This window comes from Chiloscyllium plagiosum, unplaced genomic scaffold (genome assembly GCF_037043375.1).
Source record: "Chiloscyllium plagiosum isolate Xiang-an unplaced genomic scaffold, Cpla_swu_hap1 HiC_scaffold_13, whole genome shotgun sequence".
In the NCBI taxonomy this organism is placed as follows: Eukaryota; Metazoa; Chordata; class Chondrichthyes; order Orectolobiformes; family Hemiscylliidae; genus Chiloscyllium; species Chiloscyllium plagiosum.
The window spans coordinates 62,827,117-62,844,889 of NW_028270151.1; the positions used below are offsets into that span (position 1 = coordinate 62,827,117).

At 37.5% G+C, this 17,773-nt stretch overlaps 1 protein-coding gene across 1 annotated transcript; it reads left to right on the top strand.

Annotated features, from left to right (window-relative positions):
• The first annotated feature begins 353 nt into the window (after positions 1-353).
• LOC148148324 (uncharacterized) lies at positions 354-17,343 on the top strand. Its single transcript, XM_087993677.1, has 4 exons — positions 354-1,069; positions 2,032-4,610; positions 13,836-14,069; positions 14,515-17,343. The coding sequence occupies exons 1-4, from the start codon at positions 382-384 to the stop codon at positions 14,611-14,613; spliced, it is 3,600 nt and encodes a 1,199-aa protein (XP_087849803.1). The 5' UTR covers positions 354-381; the 3' UTR covers positions 14,614-17,343.
• Positions 17,344-17,773: the final 430 nt, after the last annotated feature.

Here is a 17,773-nt window from a genome sequence, read left to right on the forward strand (position 1 = left end):
TTTCCATTTTTGTCTGTCAATTACTTCAAGTTGATAACATTGTAATCTTCGATTATGAAGGACAAATACGTCACATATTTTTATTTTTGTGTGACGTATCTTTATATAGGCATTGTTGGCTTTTAATTTCCCATTTACTAAAACATATTTTTAGGATTGTGTTAGTAAGCAGTATTTTATCAGTCCTGAATTTGGATTTTCTTAAACTTGTCTAATGCTTTGTAATATCATGAAATCAGAATAATTTGTGGGAAATGTTTTAAATGTTTGATTTAAGCATAGATTCATATGATGAGTGTTTCAAATAAGTTCTTCTAACAAAATTATTTCTTGTAGACCCATTCCAATAAATGCCATGCAAGAAAATAAGGACTGATCAAAATGAAAAAAAAGAAAGAAGTAATTGGTACATTGTATCAAGAACTTACTTGTCCAGCCTGTGGAAAACTTTACAACAACCCATATTTGCTGCCTTGCAATCACAGTTTATGTGACACCTGTCTCAGCAAAGAAATTAAGCATGAGAAAAAGGGTCAAATATGTGTTAAGTGCCCTTCATGCAAGGAAAGTTTCTGTTTCAACCAGGAAGATGAAGTTAAGTTCCCAGAGAACTATTTGCTAAACAATACAGTGACAAGGTACAGACAAGAAGCATTTAATGCTAATACTGAAAATGCCAAGAAGAAAAAACGAAATGCAAAAGGTAGAATAAACCCCCAGCAAACACAGATCCTCTGTCAACTTTGTGATGAAAAAGACAATCATATTGCGATGAAAAAGTGTGTCAACTGCAATCTGAACTTCTGTGAAAAATGCCTTCGAAAAATTCACAAGAATAAAGCATTTCTATCTCATGTTTTGATAGATCCTTCATCATACACTGATGATCAAATTAAGTGTTTCTACCATCCTTTTACAAATCTGAAACATTACTGTGTACAGGATAATTTGCCAATATGTGATGAATGCAAATTAAGTACCCACAGGAATCATCGTTTATACTCTCTCGACCTGGCCTTTCAATGTGAAGTAGCAGAAATGCAGAAGAATATCTCCCGTTTTGCTGAAGGTACATGCTATCTGAACACTTAATTGAATTTATCAGCAGTACATGTTAAATTAATTAGGATATATACAGGAAGTTGCACTTAAAAGACAGTAACTATCTTTATTGCATGTAATTAGGGGTAAAATTAATCTCAGCTAAACGTTCCATTGAAGCCATTGAAGAAAAAGCTCAGGCTGCAAATACCCTGATTGCTTGTTTCGTATTCTCACTCAAGATTGCTTTGCTTCCATTCAGTTTATTAATTTAACAAATAAAACATTCAATTATCCATGTAATTTTTTTTGTAAATCCCACTTTAGAAATAAAACTGACTCAACACTGGGACAGACTTTAAGTTCACACCTTTAATACATTGTCTGAGCTAAGATAACATTTATTGTTAGATAAACTGAAGCCACCTTGAGAATGTAGCTTAAAAGGAGTTCTTGGATTTACATATTACAGACCCTAAACCAACATATCCCATCCTAAAAGATGCAAGACTTAATCTTAGTTTGTTTAATATATCATTATAACTCCGTGACACTGTAACTCTTATGCTATAAATTCTGTCTATTCTGGTCCTGCTCCACAACACCTGATGACAAGGCAGCGCCTCGAAAGCTAGTGTTTCCAAATAAACCTGTTGGGCTATAACCTGGTGTTGTGTGATTTTTAACTTTGTCCACGCCAGTCCAACACTGGCACCTCCAAATCACATTCAATTATGGTAGACTAACAAGGTTTTAATTGAAATTATAAGTTTAAATTTAAAGACATTTTTAGACAATTTATTTTTGTTATATAGATTCGATGTATCTTCTGTGTTACACCATAACTTGTAATTTTAGTTTTCTATAGTTGTGCAATGCTCTGTTCATATGACAACCAGGTTTTAAAAGTTAAATCAAAATGTTGATATTGATGTGACCTGGAATGTGTCTTTTATTAAATTCCCTAATATGTGTGCTCTTTTATTTTAGTCAAAGCAAATTATGAAAAATGTTTTCAGCAGCTAAAATTAATGAAGACGAATATTGAGCTAAATGCAATGCAACGAACTGCAGAAGTGACAAAGGAGTTTAATTTCTTACAAGAAGCACTTAAACTGCAGGAACAGACAATTAAAGATATAATGAAAAGTGAGAATACAAAGAAGCAAAATGAAGTTGACAATTTCATTGAATCAGCATCAAAATTAATGCTACAATTGGAAGGATTGATATTATATGCAATGGAAGCTTTCAAGGAAACTAGTCCAGCTGTATTCCTTCAAACATCTGCACAGATAAACAAACGGCTGACTGAAAGCATGCTTTATGTTACTCCTAGTAAATCATTAGCAGTAATTCCTTTTGAAGACTTTGAATTTAACGTAGATCATTTAAAAGATGCAATTAATGCACTTTCTTCACAAATATGTGATACTGCCTCAGAGTATTTGTGTAGTGAAGATTTCCAAAAGATTCCAAACAAAATGAAGAAGTTGAAAGTTACTGGCAATATACATGAGATTTTGCCTAATTTATATTGTCCATCATTTACATCTAAAGTTCATGCTAGCTTAACTTCACCTAAATTGGATCTTTGCTCTTGTATTTCCCGTTCTTGTACAGCTGCTTTCAGCTTGGATGAACACAACTCAGATTTTCATACAAATGTTTCAAGTTCTTCTGAATGTAGACCTAAATGTGCATCTGAGAATAATGTTACCATAAGTTCAACCTATGTAGACTCATGTAGTCATGTGGCAGATTCCAGCATATGCAACTCTGAATACACATCTAAGTCTGATGCCACTTCAAATGAAACTGTTACAGACTCATCTACTTATGTTAAGTGTTCCAGCAAGCATTCTGCTCCTAAGATGGATGTGAATTCAAATGCACCCAATATGATTTGCTGTGAATCTCTGCCAAATTTTGAACTTCATAACCTCCAATATGACAGTGAGACTCCACTCACTAAAAATCAGACTTTTCCTCTCTTGTGTTGTTCTCAATCTGACACAAGTATTTCTCCAGGTGGTATTTGTAAATGTATTGAGATCCCTGAATTTAAGGATGCAAACAACACCCTTTGCAACGCAAGTGGAATTGACCCCTGTCAAAATACTTCAACTACGCCAACAAAAATCCTACATATTGACAGAAATCAAGAATCAGGTGACTGCCAAAGCCCAACTGAAATAACAAAGTTCATGTGTATTTCTGGAAATACTATATCTGCTTGGCAGTGTCAACAGCAGTTCAACAATGAGAGTGTTATCAGTGGATTCAATGTAGACGTACATCAGAAAGAGATATATTTTTCAAATAGAATATCCTCTCCTAAAACAGCAGATGGCAAACATCCAATTGATAATGATAGTCTAGACTTATTGAAGGATCATACAATTAGCAGTCCTTCTGAAGTGTTGCCAGACAGTGACACTGGAAATAACTCTTCCTACAATAGTTTGTGTTTACCATTGGAAAGAGAAAATGGTGAAAGCACTTCACCACTTTCCCAATTGATTGCACCTTGTACTTTTACTAATGCAGAACCACCTCAGGCAGATTATGTTCAGAATGGTTCAGAAGACTTCGGCAAGAGTACCTGTTCTAAAGATGAGAAAAATATTTCCTCAAACTGTGTTGTCAGTGATGGTTCATCCAAGAGTCAAGGGTCCAACAATGCTTGCAGTAGTTTCTCAAGTGTGAGGTCACATGGTGAATTTGGAAATAATCTTTGCTGCAAAAGTTTGAATTCTTCATGTGAAAGAAAATGTTCTGTAGAGACTACCCACAATTCCCAGAATCAACAACAGTACAGTTCAGATGGATGCAAGATGGACTTCAGAAAACAAAAAATGCATTATTTGCTTGGGGCCAAATCCGACAGTGCAAAAATCCATTCCTTTACAAATTCTGATATTTCAAAACCCTTGCAATTCTGGAATACAAATAATATCGTTCATAACACAAGATCAAGGCATAGATTTGGGGGTCAATCTTACTACAGGAATCCAAAACTGTTAACTAAAAGTAAAAGTTTTGTAAGAAGTAACCACAAGTCTCAAACTGGATGCAATGTAAGATTTGCACAGTCTGCTCAATGTCAATCACAGTCGACAACTAATTTTGAAATCAATTCAAATACCCCCACTGAAGATTCAATCAAGAGTCATTCTTCAAATCACTTGTACAGTATTGATTTTCCAAGGACCCAACCTTTGAGAAATGGCCACTGTACCTGTCCAAAACTGAGACCACAGAGTGGCATCCACATTAGCACTGATCACAAGAAACAATGTCATGCATATACATCAAAAAACAATATTACTGTAAACGAAGGTACAAGAAATGATCCATTGCTCTCCCAGATGAATAATGTTATACTAACATGTAATGTTGGGAAACTCCAATTGTTTGATAATCGTGTACAATTTGACACAGAAAATAATGAGACAGCACAAATATCATCACATCATTTTCTTAATGAACCTATGAATACCTTAAGTCAGGAACTATCAGAAGCTCCTACTATATACAAGCACACTGTGGATGGAACTTCTGCAAAGGTAATATTTACCTTGTACAGATAAACGTATTGAAATTATCAATTTTATTAGCCATTTTATTTTTCAACTGAAACGTTTAACATCAAGCATAACATAAAATAACAAATCAGGTAGAGCTATGCGGTATTACTAAATTACAATTTACGGGATGCTAACATCTTTACTTACAAGTTCTCAGATCTTCTCCATTTAGACTTCTTTAGTCATCTGTTTTTCTGACTAAAGACCATTGCAAATTTATGGGAATGAACTTGGATAAGACTTGAAAACATTTACAGAAATCATAGTACATGACAAACCTATGCCTGTTGTAGGCATGCATGATAAATTCATGATAGATGCATGATAATTTCATGCTGCCCAGTTTTTTCAATAACTTATGTCTACATCCAGTGTATCTAATTTGTTGGCTTTAAAGTGATTGCTGTCCTGAATGCCCAGTGTTCAGTGCATCTGTTACATCTTATGGAGTTTCTTTCAAAACCTATCACTATTGTAATATTTTGAGCAAAACACTGTACATCAAGATAGTGCACTAAAAGTCTTGGTGGAAGGATGCAGAGGAGGAGAATGTCCTATATCTGTAAGGGCAGGAGGAAATGGGAACAAGTAGCTGGTGAAGAAATAGGTTTGCAGTGTAGATGGATATTGAATGATCTAATGTGAGTTGTGAAGGGGAAGCAGCTTAATGTTCAAATGGAATATTTGACCAAATTCAACATTATCGTTCTCAATTCCTTATTTTACTCAAACCACCTTCCCTCAATACTTGGCTGACCAATAATGTACATCATTCAGAACTCAACCCTAATATTTATGAGATATCTCATCTTCACAAATACTTAGTACATTCCAACTTCATCCATACTGGCAGCTAATCAACACTCTCCAGTAGATAGCACAATGTACTGACACACTTCACCCTTCATTTCAGGAGAAGGTGGTATCTATCCCAGAGGACAAATGGATCCTATGAAGAAGACAGTGGAAAGAGGAATTGCTGACTGTATGGCCACAGTTCAGTTTGCATTCATTGATATGAATTCACATGCCTAATTCTTATTCTCTCATTTGATTTCTCCCTCATCATAACCTCTTCTGATTGAGAGAACGCACAGGATTTATGAACTTACTTCCTACTTTCTTGTCTCCCTCACCACAAGCCAACCTGACCCATTTTTATCTAAAACTCAAGAAGTGGAGCTTTCTAAATTAGTTGACGTGGAGGAAAAGACAGTGAACATGAAGGGACGTGGTTACTCAATCTTTCTCTTCATGCTATCAGTTCCGATATTGACACTGTTTTAGAGCCTCAAACAGAGGAGACTTCTGCAAAGTGGTGAGACACTGAGCACAAGTTTGCTGGAGCCAAGGCAGGGATAAAGGAGTCCACAACTGCCAATTCACAAGAGGGTGAGCTCACACATTACTTCTGCTGAAGATGATTCAGATTATGGCTTTGATAAGCCAAGCTGACTTTTAGATGTACATAACTAAATACTTGGTGCATTCTATTTGAAGGACTGTAGGGGAATATAGAACCAACTTGAAAAATAGCTGTGCACTGAACTTGGAACACCTTTTTCAACATGAAATTGGGTGGACACTGAAGGAGTGAAACCCTGATGGTAATAACTTTCAGGAGGCAGCAGAGTTCAGACACGTGATAGTTTATTCGAGCTAGTAACAGTAGCTTGCAAGGAGAGGCATTCAAAACATAAACCAGGCAGGGCTTTGTCTAATGCACGCTGGCTCAATACAATACAATTTCTTGTTTTATGCTTCTTCTCATAGCCCTGATACTTTCCCTTCTCCCTGTACACTTTTGTTAATTAGTGCTGGGTTGTCCAATCGTGATTGGGTTTTTAGTACATCACTTTTATATTAGTAATTGCTGGATGTTGTTCTGATTGGACCATTTTAGTGCGTAAGTAGTTATAACTTCAGATACTTATTTTGCTTACTTATCTTCCAGCTACGGCAGATATGGTCTGTTTTAATCTGTCATCTGTTACCAAACTGTAACATGGACAGAGACTTGGCTAAATGCTGTCCTTCTTAGAAGACAAGAGAGACCCCCTTCCATTACTTGTAATTAGTTTTTAAACCTTTCTTTCTACTGTTTTTAGTGGTTTATAATGTGTGTGTATCTACAATAATTTCGGAATCTATTTCTATGATTATCTTGAAGAGTCTTAACTAAAAACTACTTGTAGTATTACAATTAATTAAAAGAACTTAAGAAAATCTACTAATTAATGTGAAATGTTCTTATGTTGGATAACAGTTACTTCCACATATCCAATCTTACTTAAAAACAGATAGTTATTATTCTCTTGTACTGACATTACATCAGGCAAATGTTTCCCACACTCTCTAATTTCCGTTAGGCAGGGCCTTCAAAGCTTGTGGGGGCTTTTGTCGGCCATTTTGTGCTACTCTGTCATGCGTAATCGCAACAGTCACTTCCATCACCATCAATTGTGGACCTCTGATGCAGCATCTGATGGCTGACATCATTGCTCCTATCTCAACATTCAGTGCTTTCCCCAAAGCTGTGAGTGCTGCAGTAGAAGCACCTCATGACTCTGAATGCCAGCATTTCAAAGGGCTTCCAGGGTATCACAACAAATCATCAAATTGTTTTTGAACAGATTTCTGGAATCTTTTGTTAATTAGTGCTGGGTTGTCCAATCGTGATTGGGTAACTGGCCATGACTCCAATGAATTGTGGCCCTGTCTCAAGCAGCACCAGTACTCTTCCTGTTGCTTGTGTGCCAGCCAATGCAGACTGCTACCTCCTGGCTGAGAAGGTGCAGTCTCAAGGCAGAGCAATGCACAGAGCTGCTTCAAGGGCATTAGCAGATGGAGCTCAGCAGCTTTCCCATTACCCAGAGCCATTGGGGAAACTCCTTGCAGCAACATTGCAATGCAGATGGCATGATATAATTAATAATCTGGATTGGAATATAAATTTTCTGGTGACTTTTATGTTTGCATTTGGTGATATAATGATGAAAGGTAAACACTCAGAGGCCATTGGTGAATGGGAGATTGTTATTGAGGTTATTGGAACTGCTCATGAATTATTTGATCAAGCACAGAGCAGCAGAAAGTGGCTGTTGGCATATATCTCCTCTGCTGCTCTGCTTCCTGTTGTGTGTACTCTTGTTCCACATCAATTTTCCATTCTTCATGCTGCTGCTCCCCGGCTTCTTCCCTGACGGGCTGGATTCCACAATTCATGATAACTGGACACACAAGTGATGCAGAGCTACCCCAGAGTTGTCCAGGCAACTGAAGCATTATTGAAATTGAAAATGGTCTCTCCTATAAAATTCTTTTCAGCTGCATATTCTCTTTGTTGCCTGCTGTACTTGAATTCTGGGCTGGAGTCAGGAACCATATCATGAGTGGAAAACTAATGTCGCCTAGTGACTCGTTGTCCATGCAGGTGCAAAGTGAATTGCTGCAGAATGAATGAATTGCAATTGCTATTGGGATAATAGGCTTTCATCTGCAGGAAGCACTGCCTATCACTGCACACCAGCTGCTCATTGTAAGAACTGAATCCCTTTCAGTTCAGGAAAATTACAATGTTCACATGGGGCAAACCATCTCTCTGTGACAGCACTAAGTGATGCGGGCACTGCCAAAGGAACCCTTCACCAAATGGAAGCCTGCATTTTGAGCGAGTCCTCATGCTGACTCTACCTGATTTTCTCTGGTAAGAGTGAATGATGTTAAGCTGTGTCTCTTTGTACAGAGAGCTTCAATGTGACCTCCCTTGGACAGAAATGTACTGCAAACTCTGAGACTTTGCTTTTATCTCCAGCAGTTGCATAAAAAAGTTTCAACCATTGTCTCCTTGACAGCTACAAACAATGTGGTTAGGCCCTGGTTTGAGGTAGCCATTGCAACAAGAGTTGCCACATTTCAGCCACAAACCCTTTAGTGAAACAAAATCAGCTTGTGCATTGTCTTCACTGAATTTCAGTTAAGAGAACTACTGCTTGAAAATCTTGAGCAAATCTGGTATCATGATGTCCACTAGTCACCCTCTTCTTCCTCAAATAGAGTCTCATCGTGATCTTTGTAACCTCTGTTCATTGTCCCAATCAGGGTAAATTCCAAAAGGATGGTCTACTAGGCCACTCACATCTGGAAGCGACCTATTTCAGCAGAGGCTTTTAGACGACCACAAAGTAGTTCGGCATCATTTAATTGTCATGGCCACCAGTCATGTCCACCATGTGGTCAGATAGCTACATTATAAAAGCTTGGTTCTCCTTTGTTTTATTTGTAATGATTCCAGTTAAAGTTGACCACAGCAAAGTTTTTATGTTCAACTGGGTTAGGTGTTATTTTATCTCAAACTGTTACTGAAGGTTCCTTGTAAATAAAGAGAGAAAGTTATGAAGTAAAAATTACAAATAGCAAGATCAAAAGTAGTGATAAGACCAAGAATGCTGACAGTAAGGAAGACTAATATATCTCTGGGGTTTAATATTGTTCCTTGTTGCCGAAGGAGAGAGGGTAACATTTGAACTCTGATCCAGCAGGTGCAGTGACTAATGTAGATAAATAGGTGGTATTTTCTTGAACAGGTAGTCTCTGTGGGACAGCACATTTTTGAGGAGAGAGACAGTTCCTTGTTCTTCACTAGTTCTGTGCTTTCAACACTTTTTGATTTATAGACAATAGGTGCAGGAGTAGGCCGTTCTGCCCTTTGAGCCTGCACCACCATTCATTATGATCATGGCTGATCATCCTCAATCAGTATCCTGTTCCTGCCTTATCTCCATAGCCCTTGATTCCACTATCCTTGAGAGCTCTATCCAACTCTTTCTTAAACGAATCCAGAGACTGCCTTCTGGGGCAGAACATTCCACACACCCACCACTCTCTGGGTGAAGAAGTTTCTCCTCATCTCTGTCCTAAATGGCCTACCCCTTATTTTTAAGCTGTGTCCTCTGCTTCGGGACTCACCCATCAGAGGAAACATGTTTCCTGCCTCCAGAGTGTCCAATCCTTTAATAATCTTATACGTCTCAATCCAATCCCCTCTCAGCCTTCTAAACTCAAGGGTATACAAGCCCAGTCGCTCCAACCTTTCAACATAAGATAGTCCCGCCATTCCAGGAATTGACCTCGTGAACCTACGCTGCACTCCCTCAATAGCCAGAATGTCTTTCCTCAAATTTGGAGACCAGAATTGCACACAATATTCCAGGTGCGGTCTCACCAGGGCCCTGTACAGCTGCAGAAGAACGTCTTTGCTTCTATACTCAATCCTTTGATTTATTATTGTCAGATATACTGAGATACAATGAAAAGTTTGTTTTGGGTGCTAACCAGACAAATCATACCTTACATTAGCACATCACAGTAATAGAATAGAATGCAGAATATAGTGTTACATCTATAGAGAAGATGCAGAAAAAGATCAAGTCTAATATATGAGAGGTCCATTCACAAGTCTGATAACAGCAAGGAAGAAACTGTTCTTGAATCTGTTAGTACATGTTTTCAAATTTTTGTATCTTCTGTTGGATGGAAGAGGGTGGAAGAATGTGTAAAGTAGGAGTCAATGAATGGAAGAAAGGCAGGTTTTTGAAATGGACTGGGCTGCATCAACAACGCTCTGTGACTATGTTGAGGATTATTGTGGAGATGTTGTCATCTATCCTTACTGATTGCAATATCCATATCAGGAATTCAAGGATCCAGTTGCAGATGTGGGAACAGAACCTTAGGTCTCAGACTGCTTTCATGCTGCTTGAGCTCCCTTCAAACGAACAGTATTTGATTTATTTATTTATGTCTTTATTTCATTTGGGCAAGACCTCCCTCTGAGGGTGTTTTCTTGAATCTATTGTCTCAGGATTTCTACAGTCAAGATCACTGGGAGGCTGATTAACCCAGGTTCAGGAGTTAGAGATATCCATTGTTTTTTTAGCTGAGCCAATCAGCTTTTCAGATCATTGCCATTCAATTTTGAATGATTCCCAATTTGATATCTGTTGAGTGAAGAAGAACTGTTTGTACTTTAGAAGGACCCATTGTATTGTGCAGGCCCAGGTAAATTCCAATTTTTTTTTGTGATTTCAGGCTGAAATTACACAGTTATAATTGTCTTTGAAATAGTCCACTGTAACAGACATAGCCTACTTTGGCCTTCATCTTGAGGAGCCCTTTTGAACTTAATGTCCACTGTACAGATTTTAAAGCAGAAAATTTTCTTTTTAAAACATTTAGTTTCTTAAAAATATACAACATCAGATCTGTATGGTTTTACACTTCTGCCAAAGAATTTCAGCAAGCGAAAGAAAGCATCAATAAAAGCATAGAATTGCAACTGCAGCTAGAAGAAATAATCCTCCAACTAAACTAAGTATGTAATGATCCCTTCAAGTGTGCTGATGGGGAATGGGGTTCTTTTATGTGGCTGAACACTTGTTCAGTTGTGGGAAGTTATGATGGCATTAACCGTAGTATGACATTTAAAAAGGGCAAAGTTGGCATCAAACCAGCTTTGCTCATTGACTTCAACCATTGATTAATATTTGCAAAATATCAGCAGTTGTTCGGTGCACATGCTGAAATCATAGAGTCATAGAGATGTACAGCACGAAAACAGACCCTTCGGACCAACTCGTCCATGCCGACCAGATATCCCAACCCAATCTAGTCCCACCTGACAGCACCCGGCCCATATCCCTCCAAACCCTTCGTATTCATATACCCATCCAGATGCCTTTTCAATGTTGCAATTGTACTAGTCTCCACAACTTCCTCTGGCAGCTCATTCCATGCATGCACCACCCTCTGTGTGAAAAGGTTGCCCCTTAGGTCTCTTTAATATCTTTCCCCTCTCACCCTAAACCTATACCCTCTAGTTCTGGACCTCTCCACCCCAGGGAAAAGACTTTGTCTATTTATCCTATCCATGTCCCTCATGATTTTATAAATCTCTGTAAGGTCACCCCTCAGTCTCCGATACTCAAGGGAAAACAGCCCTAGCCTATTCAGCCTCTCCCTATAGCTCAAATCCTCCAACCCTGGCAACATCCTTGTAAATCTTTTCTGAACTCTTTCGCATTTCACAACATCTTTCTGATATTAAGGAGACCAGAATTGCACGCAATATTCCAACAGTGGCCTAACCAATGTCCTGTACGCAACATGACCTCCCAACTCCTGGACTCAGTACTCTGACCAACAAAGGAAAGCAGACCAAATGCTTTCTTCACTATCCTATCTACCTGCGACTCAACTTTCATGGAGCTATATACCTGCACTCCAAGGTCTCTTTGTTCAGCAACACTCCCTAGGACCTTACCATTAAGTGTATAAGTCCTGCTAAGATTTGCTTTCCCAAAATGCAACACCTCACAGTTATCTCCTCAGCCTCATCTGATCAAGATCCCGTTGTAATCTGAGGTGACCTTCTTCACTGTCACTACACCTATGTTGGTACAGAGATGGCATTCAATGCATTTCTGGGTGGAAGTGTATGTGCACATCTAGGTTTCAACTTTCTCAATAAAAGACTGTAACAGAACTCAATTTCTCCTTCAGTCCTTTTCAGAAATTAATTTGTTTTCCCCACTTCCACACAGAAATTGGGTACAAGATGATAAGTTTCTAGTTCTTAACTTCAGTCAATTTTCCTTTCATTAGCTCAAGAAAATTAATATGCTTTTATAGCCACCTCACCTGAGATTCAGCTCATAGAATCCCTACAGTGTTCAACCCAACAAGTCCACACCGACCCTCCAAAATGTAAACCACCCAGACCCATTCCTCCTGACTAATACACCTAACCTACACATCCCTGAACACTATGGGACAACTTTACATGGCCAATTCACCTAACCTGCATATCTTTGGATTGTGGGAGGAAACCGGAGCACTCTGAGGAAACCTACGCAGACACAGGGAGAATGTGTAAACTCCACACAGTCAGCCACCCGAGGCTGAAATCAAACTCAGGTCCCTGATGCTGTGAGGCAGCAGTGCTAACCACTAAGCCACTGTGTTGCTGATACAAGAGATAAATCTGAGATCTTCCTAAATAATGTGCTCAGTATTTTATCATGTATTGAATGTGGACAGTGAGTAACTGCATTTGGATTTGGGAGCCGTGTGGAGATGAATGGAGGAAGACTCGATCTTTTCACAATTGTTTCCATTTAGGAATCTTCATAGTAAATTTTAAGTGTGAGTACAGCTTAGAAAGTTAACATTACAGGGTATCTGAGAATATTCTGGAGATGAGTCTGCTATCGTTTTTCTTCTATACTTGGTGATGTACATAGCAAATCTGTTCATCTCATTAGTTAACTTGCAGATCCTGTGTATCACCTCCAAATTTCTATAAATTAATATTATACTGAATCATGTTTTATTAGTTTATGTCAGTTCTGGTCTGTAGCTTAGTGATTGCTTCTGTTTTGAACCTGATGAAGTTTCAGATTAGCATTGTATAAACCATGATGTAACTTTTTTGTTGTTGCTGGGTATAGTTGCAATCTTGTAATGTGCTCCAGTATTTACTCGACAAATTGGAATCTTCACAGTGAGTGCTGACAAACTATACTCTATCATAAAATGACCACAGACCTGGAATTCACCATCTATAATTAAAAACTCTCAACTGCATTCCAATTCCCATTTGGCTGTCATGCTAAGGATATGCAGAAAACAGTAGATATTCTTGATTCACAATTTCTTGTTTATAACAAATAGTTATTCTAGTAATTTATTTTTGTTATTAATAAAATTAATCATTTTACAGACATTACATAACTGATTGAGAAGTTAATTTAATCAACCTGACAACATATAATTTATGAGCTTTCAACAAAATGCAGAGTACAGGGGATTTTGCATTTTATTCTGTAAATTAAAGCGATCTGAATTTTATAATGTTTTGTAATTATTTATGTACTTAAATTTTAATTTTTGTGCAATCCTTTAATTATTTTATGCTATTTTATATTGTAATGAGGGTCTATAACTTTACATGATGATTCCTTGTTTTAATTATATTGTAACCATGATTCAGCATCTGCCATTTCATTGAATTTTTCAACAAATGAATTACTGATCCATCTATCTACATCCTTTTATGCTATTTAGTACACCAGGGAATGTCAACTACCAAAACTACTTCGAAGTTTACTATCTAGTTTACTTTTGTTTTAAATTTTGCTTAAATAGGTGAAATGGCTGTTTCCAGCAGAAGAACACACTGTATTCTTTTTTGAACTGCAATTCCAAGAGATCATTTCAATTGACAAGGAAATGGCTATACCTCAGTATCAAGCTGGAGTCTTCTCTGGAATCAGACGCACAAACTTTGTTGCGACTAACCTTAACACCAACTCTGAGTACTTGTTCCGGGTCCGTGCAGTGAATGTGACTGGAAAAGGGCCATGGAGTCAGCCTTATAAGGTAAGAACACATTTGTCTTGTATGTATGAGAAATACAATTTTTGTGTGGGTGCTCAGTTATTGATTCTTAAAGGACAGTAATTGTCTGTGCAATCTAATAACATTGGCTGGAGTTCATTACCAGTTTGTGTCAGTGCAATATATTTTGAAAGTGCATCAGTGCATACAAGCATTATTACTCAGAAGTCCCATCTAAATGATCATCTAATCACAAACATTGAAAAATGGCATTTAGATATGTCATATATTTCATGTCACATTTAGAATTAGCCATGAGAAATGGACCTCAGTGCTAGTTTCTAAACTTTCTGACATTGTAACTGTTGTATAAGTATAAACTTATTTCTTAAATTCTTATGATTTCTTCTTTGTATCTCAATCAGATTAACATAAGGACAGATATATTTAGTAATTGGAATTATTGATCTCATTGATATGTTTTCAGATCCTGACTGTACGTGGCACAATTCACCATGATATGGACACCAAAGAGGATGCTGTTTCAATAAAGGGAGTTAAAGTTACTATACGCAGAAGCAGCTAACCTTTATCGAGGTGTAATAAAGTTAAGCCAATTCTTTCCAAGCTTGCATAAAGGATTTAAGAGTTGGGATTATTACTGACACAAACTACTGTATATCTAGATGATGGAAAGTACATATCTTTCTGAAACTCCCTTTGACATTTCTTCTCCATTCATATTTTTCCTAGGTGTTACATTGTCATCTGATTTATTTTATGTTAAGTGATGTTAGCTAAAATTGTGAAATTTATAAAGTCATTTCCATTTTCTTTTTCCTTTAGGCTGAAACATTTTGACCTTTAAGATTGGTCACACTGTCCTAGTTGAAGAAGGTCAATGTGATTGCAGATAAATTTGAAAGAAATCATCGAGGGCTAAATCTGTGACATGCTGCTTGGAAATTTAAACTTATGTGTTTTGCACCACTTGTCCCAGAATTTACTATCACTTCCAAAATTACAAAAAGTAATATTTTTAGATGTTTTCTTCTCACTAGAAGGTGCAGTGGTTGCCACTCCACCACAAAATATTCTTGAAAATCTTTTCTGCTTTACTCTGATTATACTTAATTTCACCTAAGTTGAAGAAATGTTCTGTTCCTGTACATTTCTCCAGCATGGTTAAAACTCTGAGAAAGTCCTGAATAACTCTTCACAGAAGTCTGTGCAAATAACATAATGCAACACCTTTAGTAGGGAGAGATAGGATAATGGTAAGGTCTGTGGACCAGTTATCCAGAAAGCCAGACTAATGTTCTGGAGTCCTGTGTTTGCATCCCATCATTGCAGAAGTTGAAATTTGAATTTGATAAAACCTGGAATTAAAATTTGGCAATGTACCAATTGGCATTTGTAAAATCACATTCCATTCACTAATGCCCTTGAGGGAAGGAAATCTGCCATCCTTTCTTGGTGGCTTACATGTGACTCCAGATCTGCAGCAATGTGCTAGTTAAGACTATCCTCTGATCCAGTTAGTGACAATCAGTTTGAGGGCAACAAAGAATGGACAATAAATGTTGGCTGGGCAAAAAGAATAAAAGGAAAGAAATTACCAAAATAAGCCCATAGCAAACAATTAATGAAATGAAATATGTATTCCATTACAAAATGAAAACAGTGCAGAAGAAGTAACAGGAAAACAATAAAGAATAATGCATATGTAAGGTAGTTGTTATATAACAAATACTAATTTATAATAATGTCAAATGTACATCAGATTTCTACTTCCAATTTCACTAAAAACCCTTCTGGGAAAATAACATGAAGTCAGATCTTTCTCAAGAATAAATGATGCCTCACAGAAACACAATCAAACAAAGGCACACAGTCACACAGGGAGATCTTAGGTCAGATGACCAAAGGTTTAATGAAAGCAGTATGTTTTAAGGAAACCACAAAGTAACTGAAGCCATGGCAACCAATGGTGAGACAGTCATGATTGGGAATGTATGAGGGGCCAGAATTGGAGGAGCATAGATATCTGATCAGCCGGGATGCTTCCAGTGGGTGTACAGCACATTGATGCTTGTTTCCTTCTCAGCATGGAGTACCAAATTTGTAGTCCATAAAGCCTAACCCAATCAATTCAATTTAAAGCACATATTGGGTACTGCTTCTTTACTGTGCCTCGAGCAGAAACTTTTATCATTTATCCTCAACTTTTGCTCATAATAAACATCAGAGTTCAAATTAAGAATAAAGCATACTGTATTTTCATGCAATCAAAGTTATTACCAGGAATCAACACCAACTAAGATTAACTGTTCTTATTAAATCTTTCATGGGATATCATATAATGTTAACTGGTCACCCTAATACCTTTCTGCTGTAATGGAGTAGGATTGAAAATTATGGAAATTATTTTTAAAATATATAGAACATAAATTAAATTAGTATTGTACTGTTGCATAAATTTCTGATCCTCTTAACAGAAAAAAAATTGATAAACTAAAGAAGATGCAAAAAATTGTTCAAGTAATATAACAAAACTTACGGGTTATACCTGCTAGGAAAGTTTGAACAAGATGAAGCTGTCTTCTTCAGAAAAGTGAATGTGAAGTATTGATTATTTGTAAAATAATAAAGGGTTTGACAGGATAAAAGTTCCACATGTGGGGAGTCCAAAACTCCTGGCAATCACTATAAGATTACTGCTACTAGTTAATATAAACTTAAGTATACAAGAATATGGAATTCACTACTGTTCTTGGGAGGGAACTTGAAAAAACATGGCTGGCTTCAAGGGAAAGCTAGATAGGTGAAGGAGAGAGAATAAAGTCACAGAAGACATGTGGATAGGGTTTAAATCATTTTGGGAAAGTGGTTGAGCCAAAATGGCTTATTTCTATGCTGTAAGTTCAATCTAACTTGGGGTGGGACAGTAGCTCAGTGGTTAGCACTGCTGCCGCACAGCGCCAGGGACCCAGGTTTGATTCTAGCCTTGGGCGACTGTCTGTGTGGAGTTTGCACATTCGCCCTGTGTCTGCGTGGGTTTCCTCCAGGTACTCTGGTTTGCCCCCACAGTCCAAAGATGTGCAGGTCAGGTGAATTAGCCAATTCTAAATTGCCTGTAGTGTTAGGTGCATTAGTCAGAGGGAAATGGGTCTGGGTGGGTTACTGTTCAGGGGATCGGTGTGGACTTGTTGGGGCAAAGGGCCTATTTCCATACATAGAATAGATGTAATTCTATGTAATACATCAGGACAATAATACGTTTTAAAGGTGTATTTGTGAGTTATTCAGATGTTTTGATTATATGCAAAAACGCTAATAAATGCAAATGATTTCATAACACACTTTTACAGCAGTCTCTTAATTTAGATCCCAATTCACTACACGCCCTGGGCCAGCTCAAAATGTCTACTTTCAGAAGGCTGGTAGCAGACTTCCAAAACTCTGGATCTGCGAACAGGACTGGTGACAAAGACCAGCTCATATCCTGATAGCACAGGCTGTTTTAAAAATGTATAGTCCGTTTGAATTCCTGCGCCATAACTACAGACTACAAGGTTATAGCCAGAGTAGCTAGGAATTTAAAAAAATCTAATTGAGAACTGATCTGAGGGATGTGTCCATAGTATTCCGTGGATATGGTCCTTTCTACTGTTAGAGCAAATGGGAAAATAACAGGAGAGAATTATGCAGGGTAACTCTATAATCTGTCAATGTTTAGCAAACGC

What these genes read in the sequence shown, in the direction of transcription:
- LOC148148324 (XM_087993677.1), top strand. Translation starts at nt 382, where the DNA reads ATGAAAAAAAAGAAAGAAGTAATTGGTACATTGTATCAAGAACTTACT. An exon ending in TATCTCCCGTTTTGCTGAAG is followed by an intron (nt 1,070 to 2,031) that starts GTACATGCTATC and finishes CTTTTATTTTAG; the next exon opens with TCAAAGCAAATTATGAAAAA. An exon ending in TGGATGGAACTTCTGCAAAG is followed by an intron (nt 4,611 to 13,835) that starts GTAATATTTACC and finishes TTGCTTAAATAG; the next exon opens with GTGAAATGGCTGTTTCCAGC.